The 18,308-nt window shown below is 43.9% G+C and overlaps 1 protein-coding gene across 18 annotated transcripts in view; it reads right to left on the bottom strand.

The window, feature by feature from the left end:
* Nucleotides 1-18,308, bottom strand: part of atp8a2 (ATPase phospholipid transporting 8A2) — a 56,674-nt gene that overhangs the window by 33,901 nt on the left and 4,465 nt on the right. For 5 of the 18 annotated variants that reach the window (XR_015034490.1, XR_015034491.1, XM_085763107.1 and 2 more), the window contains 20 exons: nucleotides 15,341-15,485; nucleotides 12,490-12,589; nucleotides 11,558-11,656; nucleotides 11,398-11,443; nucleotides 11,121-11,161; nucleotides 8,674-8,747; nucleotides 8,152-8,221; nucleotides 7,608-7,735; nucleotides 7,112-7,223; nucleotides 6,541-6,709; nucleotides 4,771-4,898; nucleotides 4,595-4,672; nucleotides 4,413-4,501; nucleotides 4,073-4,117; nucleotides 3,434-3,509; nucleotides 3,128-3,316; nucleotides 2,986-3,035; nucleotides 2,821-2,890; nucleotides 2,628-2,712; nucleotides 1,741-1,883 (listed from right to left, as the gene is read on the bottom strand). Coding sequence is in view for 11 of the 18 variants with exons in the window: in XM_085763107.1 (XP_085619233.1) it covers nucleotides 1,741-1,883; nucleotides 2,628-2,712; nucleotides 2,821-2,890; nucleotides 2,986-3,035; nucleotides 3,128-3,316; nucleotides 3,434-3,509; nucleotides 4,073-4,117; nucleotides 4,413-4,501; nucleotides 4,595-4,672; nucleotides 4,771-4,898; nucleotides 6,541-6,709; nucleotides 7,112-7,223; nucleotides 7,608-7,735; nucleotides 8,152-8,221; nucleotides 8,674-8,747; nucleotides 11,121-11,161; nucleotides 11,398-11,443; nucleotides 11,558-11,656; nucleotides 12,490-12,589; nucleotides 15,341-15,485 (1,937 nt within the window). In the remaining 7 variants the exon portion in view is untranslated. Of the gene's footprint in view, nucleotides 1-1,740; nucleotides 1,884-2,627; nucleotides 2,713-2,820; nucleotides 2,891-2,985; nucleotides 3,036-3,127; nucleotides 3,317-3,433; nucleotides 3,510-4,072; nucleotides 4,118-4,412; nucleotides 4,502-4,594; nucleotides 4,673-4,770; nucleotides 4,899-6,540; nucleotides 6,710-7,111; nucleotides 7,224-7,607; nucleotides 7,736-8,151; nucleotides 8,222-8,673; nucleotides 8,748-11,120; nucleotides 11,162-11,397; nucleotides 11,444-11,557; nucleotides 11,657-12,489; nucleotides 12,590-15,340; nucleotides 15,519-16,462; nucleotides 16,764-18,308 lie in introns of those variants that run through there. The other 13 variants (XR_015034488.1, XR_015034487.1, XR_015034486.1 and 10 more) reach the window with 5 other exon arrangements.

Genomic DNA, 18,308 nt, shown 5'->3' with positions numbered 1-18,308 from the left:
GTTGAGGACTCAGAGAGAGAGAGACTGTAAAATGTAAAATGTAGCACGGAGGGGGTGGAGGAAGTGGGTTAACATAAATCATATTTAGGCTACAAGTTCAGCCAGACATCACCAGTCTGTATGTGAGGGCTCTTTCTCTCCAGAGAACATCATCCGTATCTAATTTAAGGACGAGGACGATGCCAGCGGGGTCAGTTCAGCTGGTGAGGGAGCTGCAGCGAGAGACTTCTGTACCAACTCTGTGTCCTCATGCCAAGACGTAACCCATTACCTTTCCCTCCTTGCTTTAATTTGTTCAGCATTTAAATGCTCGTGTACCCTCATTAGACACACTCGGGCGCACACACAAACACTCGCACAGACACACAAGTTAACACTACTGTGTTGTTGACTCCAGTTTTATGGGGCTTTTGGCAGGCTGGTGCAGGTAATTACCCTTGTGGTCTCCCAGTCTGAGCTCCCCTCCTCCTCCTCCTCCTTCTCCTGCTTCCTCTTTTCTACTCTTCACTTACTTTTCTCACCTTGACTCTCTCCTCTAAATCCCTGGTTTTCCCACCTACAAGTTCATACGACTGAAAAACTCTCATCTGAAATGTGAGTGCGACTGCATCAGTAAACCTTCTCCAGTCGACCAGTGTGTGTGTGTCTTTCTGCTGTGATGTGAAAGAAAAAAATCCCACAATGTGTGCACAAAGGTTTCAGAGTGTGTATTGTAAGGTTAGTGTGTGATGAGCAACGAAGTGACACAGTGGGGAATAAAAGAGTCACTCTGCCACCTGCTGGCACATGACGTGTGTGTGTGTATGTGTGTGTTTCATGTTCTTTCAGGGCTCTGCTTCATATTAATCTACCAATGCTTCTGTTCAGTTTTAGATCTGCTATATAAGAAATTTAATTATAGATAAATGTTTCCACTCTGAAAAGCACTTACAACTCTTACAATTAACATATGTTAAAGGGATACTTCACGCAAAATCAATAATTCACCAATTTTCTACTCACCGTCATGCCAAGGAAGGATTTGGAGTACTTTCTGAGTCATCAAAACGCTTTTGGAGTTCCAGGGGGGGTTCGGGTGGCAACGGATTTTCATATAATGGCGGCGGATTGTGCTCACTTTTGCATCGTCCAAAACACACACTATGAAACATCCAGATACTTCCATACTGCTCGTCTGTACTGACGCAAGTGTCCTGAAGCCACAACATGAAAACATTTTTTCTATGTTTTGAGCCTTGTTGTAGTAGTACTGTAGCTCCCATGGCTGCACCAGATGTGCGAGATTTGCAGCGAGATGTTCTTCCGTGTTTACATCATACATCCAAAGGTTTACAACGATAAATGACTACAACACTATTACAACAAGGCTAAAAACAGTGACCAAATACATTTTTTCCCCAACAACTTTTTCATGTGGCGGCTTCAGGACACTTGGGTCAGTACGGACGAGCAGTATGGAGGTATTTGGATGTTTCATAGTGTGTGTTTTGGACGATTCAAAAGTGAACTCTATCCGCTGCCATTATATGAAAATCTATTGCCAGCTGAACTCCCCCTGGAACTCCAAAAGCGTTTTGATAACTCTCCAAACCCTTCCTTGGCATGACGGTGAGTAGAAAACTGGTGAATTATCGATTTTGGGTGAAGTATCCCTTTAAGATTTGCAGGCACTTTGTTTTACAAAAGCACACACACAGAGCGACAGAGAGAGAGAGAGAGAGAGAGAGAAGGTGTGTTCACCTTTTCCAGTAGTTCGTAACACTCCTCCAGCTTCTGAGCGCGGTCCTTGAGTATGTTGGTGCTGATGTGATTGTACTCCTTCAGCCAGTCCTGGTAGGCGCCTTCCTCCAGGTCCACATAGGCGAAACACAGAGTCCTCAGACCTGGGGCGGACCAGAGGGGAATAAAACGATCAATCACTGTGGTCACGGAAAAGCAATAGATCATGTATTTAGCTGAGAGCGAATAGCCCCAATGTTTTTCCATTGGAAAGATGAGAAGCCGGTCGAAGGGATAAAATCCAGGGCCAATGGTTCTGATCTAATTTAAAACTTAGACTGAAGTGGAGTCAGGTAAGGTCAAGCCTTTAACACTCTGATTTATATTCAAGAAAACGTGTCCTCAAAGGTCGGAGTCGTAAACAACTTCTGACATACAGTCAAGTCAAAAGGTCTAAGACTCCTCTCTTATTCGACTGAAGGGGAAAGTTGGCTCATTTGGACACCACTGCATTGCAGCATCCACCTGGTGCCTTTGTACTTTTCATCCTGACTCTAGGTGGTTGGGTTTACACAGGAAGGGGGCAAGTCTTTCAAGCTGTAAGACTAAAATCCAACCAAGACCAAAGACCTTCATTGTTACAATTCATATCACATAGAAAAAAAATCAGTTTAAGTATAAAACTCTCAAATTCATTTGCCAGAGTTGGAAAAGTTCAACAAAACCATGGACAAAATCTTTGAAATCATCATAAAAGGTTAAAGATATTACTAATACAGAGCAAAAAAAGATATACCCCAGGAAGAGTGAGGTGAATTCAGGAGAAGGGATGTCGAAGAGACACGTCATTTATCACACAGAGAAAAACAAACATCCAGTGAAACAAAAGAAGTGTTTTTACGTCTTACCTTCAGTAGCAAACTGTTCCAGATGAGCAATAGTCAACTCTTTGTACTGGGACGCCTCTGTCAGACGCTCAAAAATGACATTATCCTGTAAAAACACAAAGTAATTGGCTCAGAAGTGAAATACAATGCCTTGTGAAAAATAATCTGGATTCATTTGGAGCAGTGACGGCCAGTGATAATGAGATAAACATACAGCTCCTTTGCAGTAGAGCCGTAGCTTCCCGCTGGGGGTCCTGACCACCACAGACATACGTTTGCGGTTACTGTAAAGGAAGCACCGGGTTTAGTTTCAAAACATACTATAGTCTTATATCAGTGAATTATTTACTGAGTGAGAGGGATATTTATGGAGTATTACCTGGAAAACTCCAGCACATTCAGCAGCTCATAAGTCATCTCTTTCCCCCTCTGAAAGACACAAAGAAACGTCAGTCGCTGCTGCTGCTGCAGAGTGAGCCGCTCTCACTGCAGCGAAGCGCAGCACACGGACACACACTCACGGCCTCGATGATGACGGAGTGCGGCGTCCTCGCGGTGAAGACGAAGCCGAGTCCTTTGGCCCCTTTGACCAGAGCTCCTTCGTCTGGCGAGGAGGCCTGGTAGATGAGCTGGTTGCCCTCTCGCTCCGGGACCACCGTGTGGCAGACGGCCATCATCGTCAGGAACTCACAGATCTGAGGCGATGTAGGCTGAACACACACACACACACACACACACACACGTGCAACCAGAGCAGACACGGTTATTAGGACCAGACTCGGGTCGTTTTTAGGAAGATTTATGAGAACAGCTTCAGAGACACCTACGTGGTCCTTCTCAATGTTCTGGATGAGAGCTGGGTCGTCAAACTCTGTGGAGTTATTGCTGCTGGACGGCAGATTACTGTGGGGCAAAACATTTATACAGAGAGTTATTTTAGGATGGAGAAAAACCTCTTTCATAAATCAATAGTATACGGAAGTTAGTTTTCTATTCTTTTTTAGCAGGATTTTATTTTCTACCTTTATAAACACCCAAGAGGCAAGAAAAACTTGATATACCTTGATTTTTTTTATTGATTTTTTTTAATTTTTCACCTGTTAGAGCCTCTTTGACTGATTTGTGGTGTTGGTTCTTCGTTTTTCGTTCTTTTTGGTTTATGATGAAGTAAATACGAAAAAAAAAACAAAAAAACATTTACAACTTCTTTTTTCCCCCAGCAAAAAAAGAAAACTTGGTTCTAACAACTTATTAAAAATAAAATGAATAAATAAATAAAATACATTTTCAAAATCACTTCATCATGGTAATATTTCACACATGTAATTGCAGGCTAAATTAAACATAACCCTTTGTCTACTGTCCTGTTCAGAGCATACACAGTACATTTATTTCTGAAAACATGCAAAGTCTGAAATAAAGAAAAGAATATTGGGAAGGGACGACAGGTGAGACGGGAAACTAACCTGAAGTCCTCCATTGAACGATCACAGTCAAGATCAGGGAAGTGGCTGCAGTGACGAATCAGGTTGTAGTGCAAAAGGAATCAGTTCAGAATTAGCCGATGAGTCGATTAGTTCATTTGTGCAGATGTGCAAGAGTTCAGTCGAGTGAATTAAGAGCAGCTTGATTCTTTACTACAAGTTAGTCTGAGACATGAATTAGTTAGAACAATTAATTAGAGATCAAAGGTTCAGTGCAGAAGTGCATTGACTGGAAACCTAAGATCATTTTCTTTTAGTGGGAGTGTCCGTTTACAGGAAGAGCAAAGAGGTAAGAATGCGTGGTAAAAAATGAATGACTGACCCATATGTTATCCCTGCGATGGTACACTTCTTAAAGTGCATCACGTTACAGGTCAGAGTGCCCGTCTTGTCGGAAAAGAGATACTTCACCTGAAAAAGACAAACAGACGGCAGGGCGATGAGAGATAACGCAGGCCTGAAGAGAGCAACATGTGACGGTAACTCTGTCTGTCTAATACTGACTTGACCCAGCTCTTCATTAAGATTGGACGTTCGGGCCATGGCTGGCGTGTCCGTCTCTGAGTAGTACATCTCCACATCCTGCAGGGGAGGATGAACAAAAACACAACTTATTTGACTTGTTTGCAGTTCATTATATTCGACGCTGTGTATTATAAAAACACACAGATGGTTCATACCCAGTTTATGAAGAGGGCCTGTGTGAACTTGACCACCTCCAGGGTGACCAGCAGGCTGATGGGGATCAGGTTGTTGTACAGGATGATGAACGTCAGCAGGTTGTACGCAAAGTTAGTGGAGATGTCACCTGCACACAAACACAAAACACTCCCTCATCTACTTATTTGTGTCTTAATCCTAATTCCTTATTAAACTAAGGAGTCTTACAGGACTTAAGGGATACGGCAGCATCTTTTTTCGTGTCTTGCCTCACTCCCGAGTCCGTGACAAGCAGATAGACACCATCCTTTCGACTGTGCGTACAGTAACAAGGGAGATGGAGCCCGTATCACCCGTAATTATCTTTAGCTCAAACGCTGGAAGTGTATAGGAAGGGATAGCCTGCCTCCTACCCAAGCCGAAATCAGCAGTCAGAAGCTGATTTCATTCTAAACTCTGTAAATATATCACTTTATCGACATTTCAAACATTTTTAGGCGAGAAAGTAGCCGTTTAGATCAGCAGTGTGTCGTTCATTTGTCTAAATACCAGCTGTTTACAATTTTGTTCGGACGAATTCGGCGCTACTCAAGCTAGCCGTTGTGACCATAGACATACTTCTGGTTACTTTCAGAATAAAACACCCGTTGCCCTTAAAATACAGAAAACCATGACGATAGAATTTGTGCTTTTACTTTGAAATAGGAAGCTAACCTACCCTCGATGTAGCTAGCTTGAACCAAAATAAACCGTCTTTGCTTGAACCCTCCGTTTTGACCGATCTCGTCCTGTTACCGGCATTTGACCGCTCAAGATGCCTTACCGGAGAGTTTTGTCAGCTCTGAGATGAAGATCGGCCCGCGGGTTTCCCTTTAGAGTTGCTGAAGAGTGTCTCTGATGACTTTAGGTGGAGGCAGGCTAACACTACCTATACACTTCCAGCGTTTGAGCTAAGCTAATTACGGGCGATATGGGCTCTCCCTTGTTACTGCACGCACAGTCGAAAGGATGGTGTCTATCTGCTGGTCATGGACTCGGGAGTGAGGCAAGACACAAAAACAAAAAAAAAATGTTGGCGTATCCCTTTAATCCTAATTCCTTATTAAACTAAGGAGTCTTAAAGCAGAAGTAAGCGATCCGGTCGTTTTGGCTAATGCTGCGTTTCAGGCAGGCTTTTGAAACCGTAAATTACAGCTTCAAGTCACGACTTAAGACTTTGTAGCGTTCCAGGCAACCCACTCGTGTTTTTCCGACCTGTTTTACCTGTGAAAGTCACTATAACGGCCACTCGTAACTTCCGACCCGTGAACTCGTACCAGATCGAACTGGTACGACTTCACAGGTCGGAAAAACACGAGTTACGGGCTGCCTTGAACGCACCATAACAGTCCTCGTCCCTACGTCGCACATTCACGCGCATCCCTTGGCTGTACACACAGCCCTGCATGCCGTTCTCTCTCCTCATTGGATAAAACTTGTAGGATACGAGAAAAGTTTTCTCCTCGGCTCAGAGCAGAGCAGAGTGACTGACAGACCCGTGTTTCAGTCCAAACACTCTATGTAAGTGATTGCTGTCGGAAGATATAACTATTTAAGACTTATAGTAACACAAAAATATCGCTTACTTCTGCTTTAAGTTGCAGGAAGCGAGGTGGGGTGTGTGTCTGTCTGTGTGTGTGTGTGTGTGTGTGTGTGTGTGTGTGTGTGTGTGTGTGTGTGTGTGTGTGTGTGTGTGTGTGTGTGTGTGTGTGTGTGTGTGTGTGTGTGTGTGTGTGTGTGTGTGTGCTCACCAGCACGGGACAGGTACCAGCAGGCGTCTTCAGTGTGCTCTCGGTTCCAGATGGCAGCGCCGACAGAACTGACCAGCGCCATGACCAGCAGGATCCCAAACAGGACCAGGATCTGCATGTTGGTCACCCGCTCCACATTAGAGCGCTTCAGTGGCGCCTTGGTGGAGTTCTGGGAGTCGGAGATGGTCAAACACAAATACTCAACGTTTTATTGAGTTACAAAAATGTCTCCAAGAGGAAAAAAAAAGTCAACTTATTAATTTAAATTTGGTGCATGAGGACAAACATGATACAAATATAAAATGTTTTCGTTTTATCATATTCTGGCAGAGGAATGTGTGAGCAATCCCAACACTGAGGATTAAAAGTACTTCTCAGCTTGGAGTTGCTCCCAGTTATAAATGCGTCACACAGTTAATTAAAAGCTGTAAATGAGTCCCATGAAATCCACAAATATCAAAATTCAACTCGAGAATTTTTTTTTCTCTCTCTCAAGATTTTCACAGCCAGGATTTTTCCGAGTTTCACAAAGTCACACACACATACATACACACACAGAGGGAGAGTTTACCTGCATCAGTTTGGAGTCATGACCTGTGTAAACAACGATTCCCACAACCCACTGAGTGTTCCTGAGCTGGGCGCCGCGAAGCAACACCTGGTCCGGGCCCAGGGGAACCGGACTGGAGAGGAGCAGAGAAAGTATGAGCACAAAATATGAAAAATGAACATACAGATTGAGGGCGACCTGCATTTTACGAGTTATATGCGAGTAAAAATACATGCAAAAGGAGATTACTCCTTTAAGTCACTTCACACAATTTTTTGGCCTCATTTTTTAAAAATAAAACTATTAATAAATATTTTACCTAGATTTCTGTGACCTGGATGTGGTGACTATCAAATCTATGACATATAAGTAATTTCATCCTGAGGTCTTTGCCACATCTGTGTTGAAATACAACTGACTTATTTTCCATGTTTAAAAAGAAAAGAGCATATAATACTGTGAAACTACCATCAATCAATAGCTGATCTAGAAAAAAAACTGCGTATGTGGGTCTCACTTCTGGTTCTCCAGCCGCAGAGTGCCGGTGAAGTCATACAGGTGTCGATTGGGACCTTCACACTCCAAACGACCAGACAGGGCCATCAGATCCTCCAGGGTCTGCATAGTAGCTGTGAGTGAGAGACCCTGAGAGAAAAAGAAAAAAAATCAACCACATCAAGTAAAGTCAAGGGAAGTTCATTTAAGAGGCAACTTAATGATCACAAAGTATGTTACAGAAAATAAAGTAACAAAAGCAGGAGACTGACAGAACAAGAGCAGGAAACACTATCAGGTCTCTCAGGTGAGTGACCTGTTTGGATTCAAATGAGAGACTGCGAGGAAGTAAATAGTTTCATCTGATACAGTGAGTCCTGAAAGTCGATGCCATCGCTTTCTACCATCTTTAATTAATTTGCTCACTTGCATCTACTTGTACTAAAAGGTACTGGATGTTTCTCCCTACTTAAACCTGAAGCACAGAGCTCTGTCCGGGTGGATCCGCAGCTCCTTGTGCAAAAATTAGGATTTAATCAACATCTATGTGCACTGGGAAATCTGACCTGTCTGATCTTTAAGTTGGTTTCTCCATCCAGGTTCGAGGTCTCAGTGTAACACATGGCCTGGGGCTCACTGTGGAGAGGAGGCAGAGTTACATTAAATTACAGAAATGTGATGAATCTTTTAGTCAGTTCACAGAACAAATCAGCCGGTGACAATTGTGAATATTGACAAACTGATTAATCGATTAGAAATTTGCTGGTTACACATTCACGGATATTAATATTCACTTTCTTTACATAATTTCAACTGATCGGTTTGAAGACAACTACGGTTTCAGTGACTTACACTATTAAAAAATCATCGTTATTATACATTTTGTACAAACAATTAATCAATTAATAACAAAAAAGTCAGTAGACTGGTTAGAAAAGTCATTAGTTGCAGCCCTGAGATTTAGTCTAACACACAGCAAATGATTAGTATACATTAATGGGGGACGCATGTTAAAAGGCAAACATGCACAAATGTATATTTATGCCCACACAAACACACACACACACACACACACACTGGAGTCTGACCTGGAGGACACTATAACCATGTCAGCTGGAAGGTGCTGCCCATTGGTCACCTTCACTATGTCTCCTACTGCCACCTAGTGGCCAGGAGGCAGCATTGCAACAGCGTGAGAGAAGGAGAGAAAAAAAGATGGGGAGAGTGAAGAAGAGGGATGTTAAGATAAAAGGGTAGAGGGAAATAGGAGGGGGCGAGAGAGGAGGACAGAGAGGGGAAACAACAGGCAGGTTAATGAGTGACCAGCCAAGAGGCAGCCTACAGAGAGGGAGGAAGTGACATGAGATAAAGTGACAGTGAGCACAGCGGTGCAGAGCTGAACCTGTTTGGATCAGGCTGCAACAGAGGCAGACCAGAGTGAGATACAAAGATTACAAGCTTGTAGATAAGAGAAAGAGAGGGAGAAGAGAAAAGGAGGTGTTCATGGTTCAGCTCATTTCAAGGAGACAAATCATAACACTGCATCCCATCCAAAACAATTATAAAACCGTAGCATTGGGAAAACCATTTTAAAAGACAATGTGACGGGATAAAGTTTGAAATCCAAGTGAGATAATAAAAAAATAAATAAAATTATCTGGATTCTCTGGAAAAATCTGTATGATAACATCCCCATGTTGGTGTTCATCATCCAGACAGACAACAAAAGTGCGTCAGGTCTAAACTATTCAACCCCGTTCTTCAGGGCACTTGTTCTCCTGAGATCTGCAGGCAGAGACTTGTTTCCGCCGGTACGCAGACGGGAGATCAGCTTAACTCTGACAAATAACATGATCATCACGGGTAACGTTGACTGCAGCGTTATCGATTTCTAAACACAGCTCTTTTTCCCAGGATCCTCCTCATGGCTTTTATAGCAGAGCACCACTCTGCTGCTGAGCCCACACCATGCAATTAATCTCTGTGTGCACAACTGTTTCACGTTTTAATGCTGCTGTTTTTCATTTTTAAATGTTTTACGAGCCAAACTGTGATGAAGTGAAAGTAGAAAGTGAAGCATTTCAGGGGAAACTACCCGTCACCACCTCTTTACAACACAAACATCACTGTGTTAACAAAGCAACTGGACCGGATTCCTCCACCTGCACTGACCCTGAATCAGAACGGGGCTTAATTCCTGGTCTCTACTGTTTTCACGCTCAAATCTGATTTGATTCGATCCGCTGGACCAGGACTGTACACAGCTGGACTCGGTTAATGAGTACATTCAAGAAGAAGGTCACATTCGGCGTCTAAGTAAGAACAGACATTGCACTGGGACAAACTGTGTGGCCTGAGGAACGCTGGATACATCAACAAAACACAAACACACACACTTGTTATCTGGCTCCAAAAAAACATCAATACAAATTGGAGGAGTTTTATCTTATTGCCAACGATCCGAGCCGAAAAGCAGAGATGGATGCTGACCCAACACAGACTGAGTGGCTACAGAGAAATCCTGGAAACCACAGAGCAGGTGAAGACGGCACGTAAACACTGAATATTGAAAAAAAAGGAGAACTTTGATGTTAATCTTTAGTTTTAGACAATAAAATATGATTCATGTATTTGTTTTTACATTTTTCCTGCTTTTGTCTGTTTGCTTTACCTTATATTTACATTATTATTTTAAAGGGATAGTTTAACATTTTGGCAAATTGGCCCATTGCCATAATCGCTATAGTCATAGCAGTAGGTTCATTACCTTTATTTGTTGGTGTAAGCTATTTTTAGAACAGTGGAGTAGAGTGGCAGGCTGCTCAGAGCTACGCTACGGAGGCTAATGGGATTTCTTGGTTTCCCTCATCAAACTCATCAAATACAAAATCCAAAAACTCCAAAACACTCTGGTGGACAAGTTGTGACCTGCACATTCACAGATAATAACAGAACGTTACGAGACGGAGTTGTTTTAGAGGTAAATTCATGCAAAACCGCTTATGCGCGTTGCGTTCAGGGACAGTTTTTCAGTAGTCTCTGTATTTACCTTGAAAATGGCTCTGTTTCTTAACGTTCCATTATTATCTCATAGCGTGGTGAATGTGCAGGTCACAACTTGTCCACAAGAGCATTTTGGAGTTGTTGGATTGTGTATTTGAAGAGTTTGATGAGGGAAACCAAGACATCCCATTAGCCTCTGTAGCGTAGCTCTGAGCAGCTCACGGCTCTGCTCCGCCGTTCTAAAAATAGCTTGCACCGACAATTAAAGGTAACGAACTTACTGCTATGACGATAGCGATTATGGCAATGGGCCAATTTGCCAAAATGTTAAACTATCCCTTTAACATTTCTGCTCTTGTTCGCTCTTATACAAGTGTGTCTTTCTAAGCGTGTGTGCGCCTCACAGTGTTATTCCAGGTCACATCTGCCAACAAACTGACTCGTCGAACAGGACGGAGCAGTGGGGAAGCAAAAGCACAGGAGTCGATGAGTGAGAGAGCGACAAAGATGAAGTCTGCAGTGTTAGTGATACCTGTTTCCAGATGATTGTCTGCCAGGCTCCGTTCCGCAGCACTGAGAGACAAGGACAACAGAGCCATCAGTCAGCCTATAGAGCACCTCTCATACAGTATTCACAGCCGCTAAACTTTTGTCTGGGGCTGCGTGGCCCGCGCTATAGTGAGTGAGTGACGGGCAAGAGCCATTCACTCAGCCATGAAAGGAAAACAAAACCACACAAATAGATACGAGCACACTCATGGAAAAGTGCACATACAGTTGATGCACACTAACAAGCACACACATGATACCTGTTGTCTTCTTCTTGTTGACTGTGTTGTCCGCTTTGTGCCTCTTCTGTAAAAGACGCAGATTAAGATGCGTTAGCTTTCAAGAAAAAAAAATCATCCGCTGTGCATTTCCTACTAGAAATATTTTTAAAAAATGAGTCAAAAAGCCTGATCGACTCACATAGTCCTCTATGATCTCTTTGATCCCGGCCACAGTGAGGATGAAGATGAGTGGGACCAGCGTGGTGTAGCGACCGGTCGGCGATACATCAGGGATTTGCTGAAGAGAGTCAAGAGAGGCAGCACTCAGAAATCATTGTTTTGAGAGAGCGTGGAGGAGACTGAAGCACCCAAAAAGAGACCGTTGCAGTTGTTTCTGCATTAGACAGATACACGCCGGCTTTTCAGAGCAGCTGGTTCAGTTTGCACGATGATTATTATAAACAGAGCTGTTGAGATAAATATTGTTTTCAACATGCTCGTTTCTGCTGATTTCAAACCACACAATGCAGTGGGCTGAGCTGTGTTAACACAATGGAGGTTAGTGCTATTTTTCTTTGAGGATCACAGAGAGGAGAAATAAACCCAAGTGCTTCTCCATCTATCCATGACAAAGAAAATAATTACACACTAATAATGTATCTAGAACAGCACTTTAGATTTACTGTCATACTACTTACTATCTTCCAATCCTTCTTAATATTTAATGTGTTACTAGTTTATTAAAGTATTAAAAGCTGTCATAGGGATAGAAAACAAGCAACATAGTAATATCTAAACGCATCCATGCTCATAAATGTGTACTCTGACCCAGATGGTGAAGTAGTCGAACTTTGTTTAAATGATACTTTTCTTCCGTTCCTTTTAGCTGCATCTTAAACTTTTGCCATCGAGAGACGCTCTCTCAAAAATCCATAATACAGCTTTTCAAAAATAACTTGACTTGTGGGAGCACTGGGAAGTTTTTTAAAAACAAGACTCTTCATGATCTATCATCTAAAAAGCCTGTGTGGGCCACAGAACCAAACTGGAGCCAAACAAACAGCACAGCGAGCCAACGAGCGCTGACGGCTGCTGTTAGCGCTCCGTGCTGTGTGTGTGCTGCTGGTTTACCTGCATGAGTGCGATGAACAGGAAGAAGGCGTTGGCCGCCCGCCTGATCTGCTCATACAGGAACCGGGGCAAGAAGGTGAGAACCCCATATTTGGTGGTACTGCAGAAGGAGAGAAGGAGACAAGGAGACAGGAGACTTACACTTTGTTTATATGAGGACAGCGGGAGGCAGAGCCAGGGAGTGCATTAGTAAAAGTTCGACTTCATGCATAAATTGTGAGCTAATGATTTTTGTACCTGATACGCTCAAACAGCATTACCTTAAAGGCTGAACAACAAATAACTCTATTTGGGTTTTATTATTGTAACAAAAGAAAATCTATTAGAAACAATCAATTCTCCTCAGGGAGGTCTAAGAGAACCATTAAAGGCTGCACACACATTATACCTATAAATAGACCACTAAGTTTAATCTAAATGTTTAAATTTAGACCCAAAGTCACAGAAAATAGGTGCAAGGACCCTTGGCAACCTTGACCTGTCCGTCAATCAGCTGTATTGATCAGACAACTGTATTGATCAGCCTTGTTATAGCCAAGAGCTACAGTAAGAGCTTTTATGGAGGCTAAAAATAAAAATGTCAACCTTCAAGACAAGGCCTGCTGTTTTTTTTTCCCCTGTGTGGCCTGAGTGAAAAGTAAGAGCTTCTGCAATGGCTTTTGTTTAATGGATAGTGTGTGTTTCCTTGTGAATTTTTGTGTGTGCGTGTGTGCGTGTGTGTCTGAGTGCACCCCATGCATGCACTGAATGGCTAAACACACACTTCCATCACAGCTCAGGATCTCCTAGGAGATGAACCTGTACCCACTGTTTCCGTCTTGCCTCGCTCACACGGTCACAAAACTACAAAGAGCAGGACGTTGCACACAGCCAAACAGCTGTTAGTCTGCCACACACACACACACAGACACACAGACACACAGACACACACATTAACACACAGAGTATCCTGACTCTGATGCTCTGCCTTAGTGAAACTACCCCTATGATCCAACAGATAAAACCCCTTTAATCTAATCCAAGAGAAGCGATACCAGACTTCACATACTCACAATAACATACATGCAAGTGAAGTTTCTACTGGAGCAGGAAAAAAAAACAAATCTAAAACATCTGGCTGTTATTTTTCATACTATAGATGTCCAACTGGTGGTGTTAACAGCTGTTAGCTGCAGGGTGGCGCTCTCCTGCCGCCGTGTAGCTTTGTCATGTTTTTATTTTAAAAAAGGTCAGTGTTGTTCATACACTTCAGGGCAAAAGAGAAAGTCAGAGAGGGTTTATCTCTCTAAGTGCAGGTTAATTTTCTAACGCACCAATGCTCACCTTGGTAAACGATGAAAAAAACAAAAAAAAAACAACTGCGTGCAATGAAATATAAAAGTCAAGGACCTGAGGAATGAACAGGAGGTGCGTTGAGTTTACAGATAAAAGCTACAAGGCTTTAATCTCAGGAAAAATCAATAAGGGTATTGAACCTTTAAAACATAAACTACAGAGTTACAGGAAAGCAGGGACATCAAAGGGCACACCTCCAGCTGCTGAACGCCCCCGACTCTCCAATGAGCATGCAGCACGGGCCGGACGCTACACGTGATCCAATCAGAGGAGCCAGGAAGTGCCCGCTCTAATCTTATTTGCAGAGCTGAAATAGGCTCTTTTAGAAGTGAAATTGAATCTCCTGACAATAACGGCAAGACTGCTGCACGCCAAACCAACAACAACAACAACAAGTCTTCCACTCATGAACACGGACCAATGGCGCCAGCCAGACAATTTTTTTTTTTTAAACACAGAGGCGGTATTATTTCGGCATCTATCTGAATCAAACTATTAGGACCTAAGATCACAGTCAAGCTCATATAATTATTACACACAGGGCTGGAAATCGACTCAAATGTTCAGTGTTGTACCACAGGAGGCCACCGAGAGACACCACTACAACAATGTTATGACCTTCTGTGGCTTGAGAAAGTAGAAGTGGACCATAAATCTTTGACCACATTTCATCACAAGTGCAGCCATTTGCACAAGTGCAGTCAGATTATCAGGCGTCTTATATTCCAGTGAAATCCACACCTACTCTCTATTTGTCAATCAACACAACCCGAGAATACAGTACACCTTTGATCAAACCATCCACCGACGTCGTCGCCTCTAATTTATGTAAACACATGTAAGCATAGATAAGTTCACTTGTACTGGCGCCCTTGAATAAACATGAGGACGTATTGATTAAGCAACACTGTGATGCTAAGTTGATAACCCAAGCACTTTTTTTTTTCCCAGCCGTGAATCTCAAGCGGACTTCAGGCAGGGGCATGTCAAGCCTCACCCTTTGGGACTGCTGTAGAGCTGCAAATAATCACTTAATAGCTGATTTATTAAATAGCCTTATCAATGGTTTCTCTTGTGAAGCTTTACTTACTACAACATTCTTTATGTGATTGTGGTTTAAGGCTAAAATTGGAAAGAAGAGGAAACGTTTAAAGAGAAAATAGGCGGTCACCAGTGGTCCAAAGTCTAATAGTGGCATGTGTTGTGAAAAACACACACAAACAGGGTGTAATGCCCTTTAACCTGGTTGAACTGGCGCCTCTGAGAATAATCATAGTGAGGGTATCTATCTATAAAGAAAACGTGAGCAGAGGTTTGGCATCATCATGTGCAGGCTATTTAGCATTGATTTAAAAAAGAAAAACCTATTGGAAATTGGAAATAAACTATCAGTTGATCAACATGACCATTGCTCATAGGGCTATTCATTTAGCCTACTTTCAGTTTACACCAATAAGGTGCATGATGACAGATTATCAGTGGCCCAATAATAACACACACAATAATGACACCTTACCTGACGTGGTTGTCGCAGAACTTGGTGGTCTGGGCCCGGTTGAGCAGCACCGTCCGCGCCGTGGCGTCTACCGGCTCAGCCTGGGAAGTGGTCCCGGACATCTCATCATCTGCCTTGCGGTAACCGGCGGACGAGCAAGCAGGTCCTGCACCGTTGGATTGATGGGAGAGAGGTGAAGCTGAGTGAGTGCGAGCGAGAGAGAGACAGAGAGATAGAAAGAAAGAGAGAGAGGGGAGGAGGGGGGAAGAGAGAGAGAGTGAGAGGGGGAGAAGGAAAGAAAGAGAAAGAGAGAGGGAGGGAGACAGAGACATAGACGGGAGACGTGGTTTACAGTTCAAAAGCGAAGGCGACCAATTACTACTAGAGGCTGCTGTGCTGCTAGAGCCGGCGGCGGCGGCGGCTCGGTCCGGTGACGTTTCCCCGTTAATAATAATAATATTAAACAGCCTCCCGGTGCGTTTCTGTATTATTATAATGCAGGTATCGTCAATGCACAAGTGAGCGCGGTTCGCGACGCCCACGGGACCCCCCGCGTATAATAATGGATGTGCTGAGGGATGCACAATGGCGAACAAACACGCACACACACACACTCACAGACACACACAGACACACCGGGTTTGTCTCGTTTTTTTTTTATTATGAGCACGTCAACTTGTCCGCAGAGGAGACCCGGCGCATGTCGCGGCTCAGCTGTCATTAAGCCTCACACACACAAAACGATCCCACTTATAAAGAAGAAAGTGACAGAGAGGAGAGGAGGATGCAACACGCTTTCTTTCTTTCTTTCCCTCTCTCCCCCCCTCTCTCCCTCTATCTCTCCTGCAGACTCCCTGCCTCTTCCCCGCCCGCCTGGCTTTGTCATCTCCGACTCCAACCATTTTAAAAGCGTCGTGATCTCCGCTCGGTCACCCCCGCATGCAGCTCCAGGAGCGGGACGATATTCACGAGGAGGACCGCACCACCGCAGAGATGCTGCATCCATCCATCTATCTACGTATTATCTCTCCATCTATGATCCTGCTCCTGCTGCATTGTTAAGTAAGCGAGACGAGCAATGCAAACAGGTCTGGACACACCACAGTTTACTCAGCTGGCAGCTATCCTACAACAACGGCGGACCTGGGCGAGGACGGATGCAGCGACGGCGCCGTGCCTCCTCTCTCCTCCTCCCGCGGGCAGGCTGAACAAGAAGAAGCTCCCGGCCCTGGTGGTGGTGAAAGATACTGTCCCGCCGAGCTCCGCAGCCGGGTCATCTGGCCCATGCACCTGCCTGCCGCCTCGAGAAGCCTCTATTCGGCCTGTGTGTTGGACTATCTCCCTCCCTCCTTTTACGGTGGATGCCGAGCGGCTCAGCGCTGCAGACTCAGACAACGGGAGGAAGCCATATGGAGCTCCTTCAGTGCAGCCGAGGGGCAAAGCCGGGGCGCTGCTTTTTAAAGGGCCAGAAGCCCGATACCGCCTTAAGGTCCATGTGTGTTCAGGCCGGCAAACACACACACACACAGACACAGACACACACACACACACACATGGGTCAAATGACATCCCGGAGGCAGAAGCCATTTATCAGGAGGTCATTCATGTCTCACGCACCGGTGATAGCCTACCTGTGCAACAACAGCGCATGCAGTGTCCACTTACAACAGGTCTCTGCAGATATGAATAGCCTATCTAAAGCATTAACCAGGTGAGCCACAGGTAAGATGCTCCAAACATCCTTATAATATAATATCCATCATATCCACTGCAGCTTTCTAGTCAGCAATTCACAGTGAGCACCAGATGCATCACTAAACGTTATTAGCCTATATGAATCTAATTCTTATTTGTATGGCAGTGGTTGGATGTGTGTGTGTTTATCAGTGAATCCGAAAGTGAAAACAACAACAGACCAACTGCATGAATAATTGAGAAAAGAATAAGCACGGGCAGGTTTTAGCAGATTGAATTTCTGCAGCCACGAAACTCTATTTCTGCTGCACTACCATCCCACAATGGAGGGATCACCCCTCATCGACCAATTAGCTTGATATTGTTTTCTGCCACTTATGCTTCTTGTTACTCAATTAGAGGAGGGATTTTACAACGACTGGACATAAACCAGTGAGATTTATCTACTGAGTGTGCCATTTATCACATATACACATCAGTTTTCCACTTCTCTGGTAAAATAAACTTATAGTGGGAAGTGTTTTTAGCAAACAACTACAGCTATTGCATAATTTTGATTACAACACACATCATCGGCACTTATTTACTTTTGCAAAGGAGCTTAACTGTGATTTAGAAACTAAAAGCCAACCTTTGTGTGGTGCCGTTCCACAAGAGCGAGGGTCAAAGTCTGTCCCAGCAGCACCCTATCTCACATCTCTGTATCTCTGACCAGGCTATTACCTCTGGCCCTGACAGAGCTACAAGTCATTTCACACAGTAAACGACACTGAGGTCAATCAAGATAGCGCGTGATTGTAAGCAAATGATTAAGGATGATCCAAGGTTAAAGGTATGTGAAGGCAGACGCACATCAACTATAATGTCATCTCTTTTTTACCTTTACATACGTCTCTCTCTCTCTTTTCATCATGCGTTATCTACTTTTTACCTCACTGGTAATTTCTTCCACTTTTTAACCCCCGTAGAGTCGGAGCAGATCGATAAGGGCCTTCTCAGCAGCACCACTTTGACTCTGATTCATTTCTGAGGAGATCAATGCCTCCGTTACTCATCTCTGATGGAGTAGAGGCGAAGTCACCTCCGTAACTCATTACTGATGTGCCACTGATGAGTCAGCAGCAAACCCCAGCAGAGCACACAGCCGGGTCAATTACACTCGAAGCTCCCGGGCTCGTCAGGTACCGTGGGTCTGATAACCTACTGCCAGCGGAGGTAAGACTAGACTGATCCTCTCCTCACAAACAGCCTGATCTCATACCCCGCTCGCAAAAATACAACCATCCAGAGTGTG

This window comes from Trachurus japonicus, chromosome 20 (assembly GCF_045865225.1).
Source record: "Trachurus japonicus isolate A0001 chromosome 20, Traja_1.0".
NCBI classification, from domain to species: Eukaryota; Metazoa; Chordata; class Actinopteri; order Carangiformes; family Carangidae; genus Trachurus; species Trachurus japonicus.
Note: the sequence above shows the minus strand (reverse complement) of the source record. Positions and strands in the feature narration are given on the sequence as shown.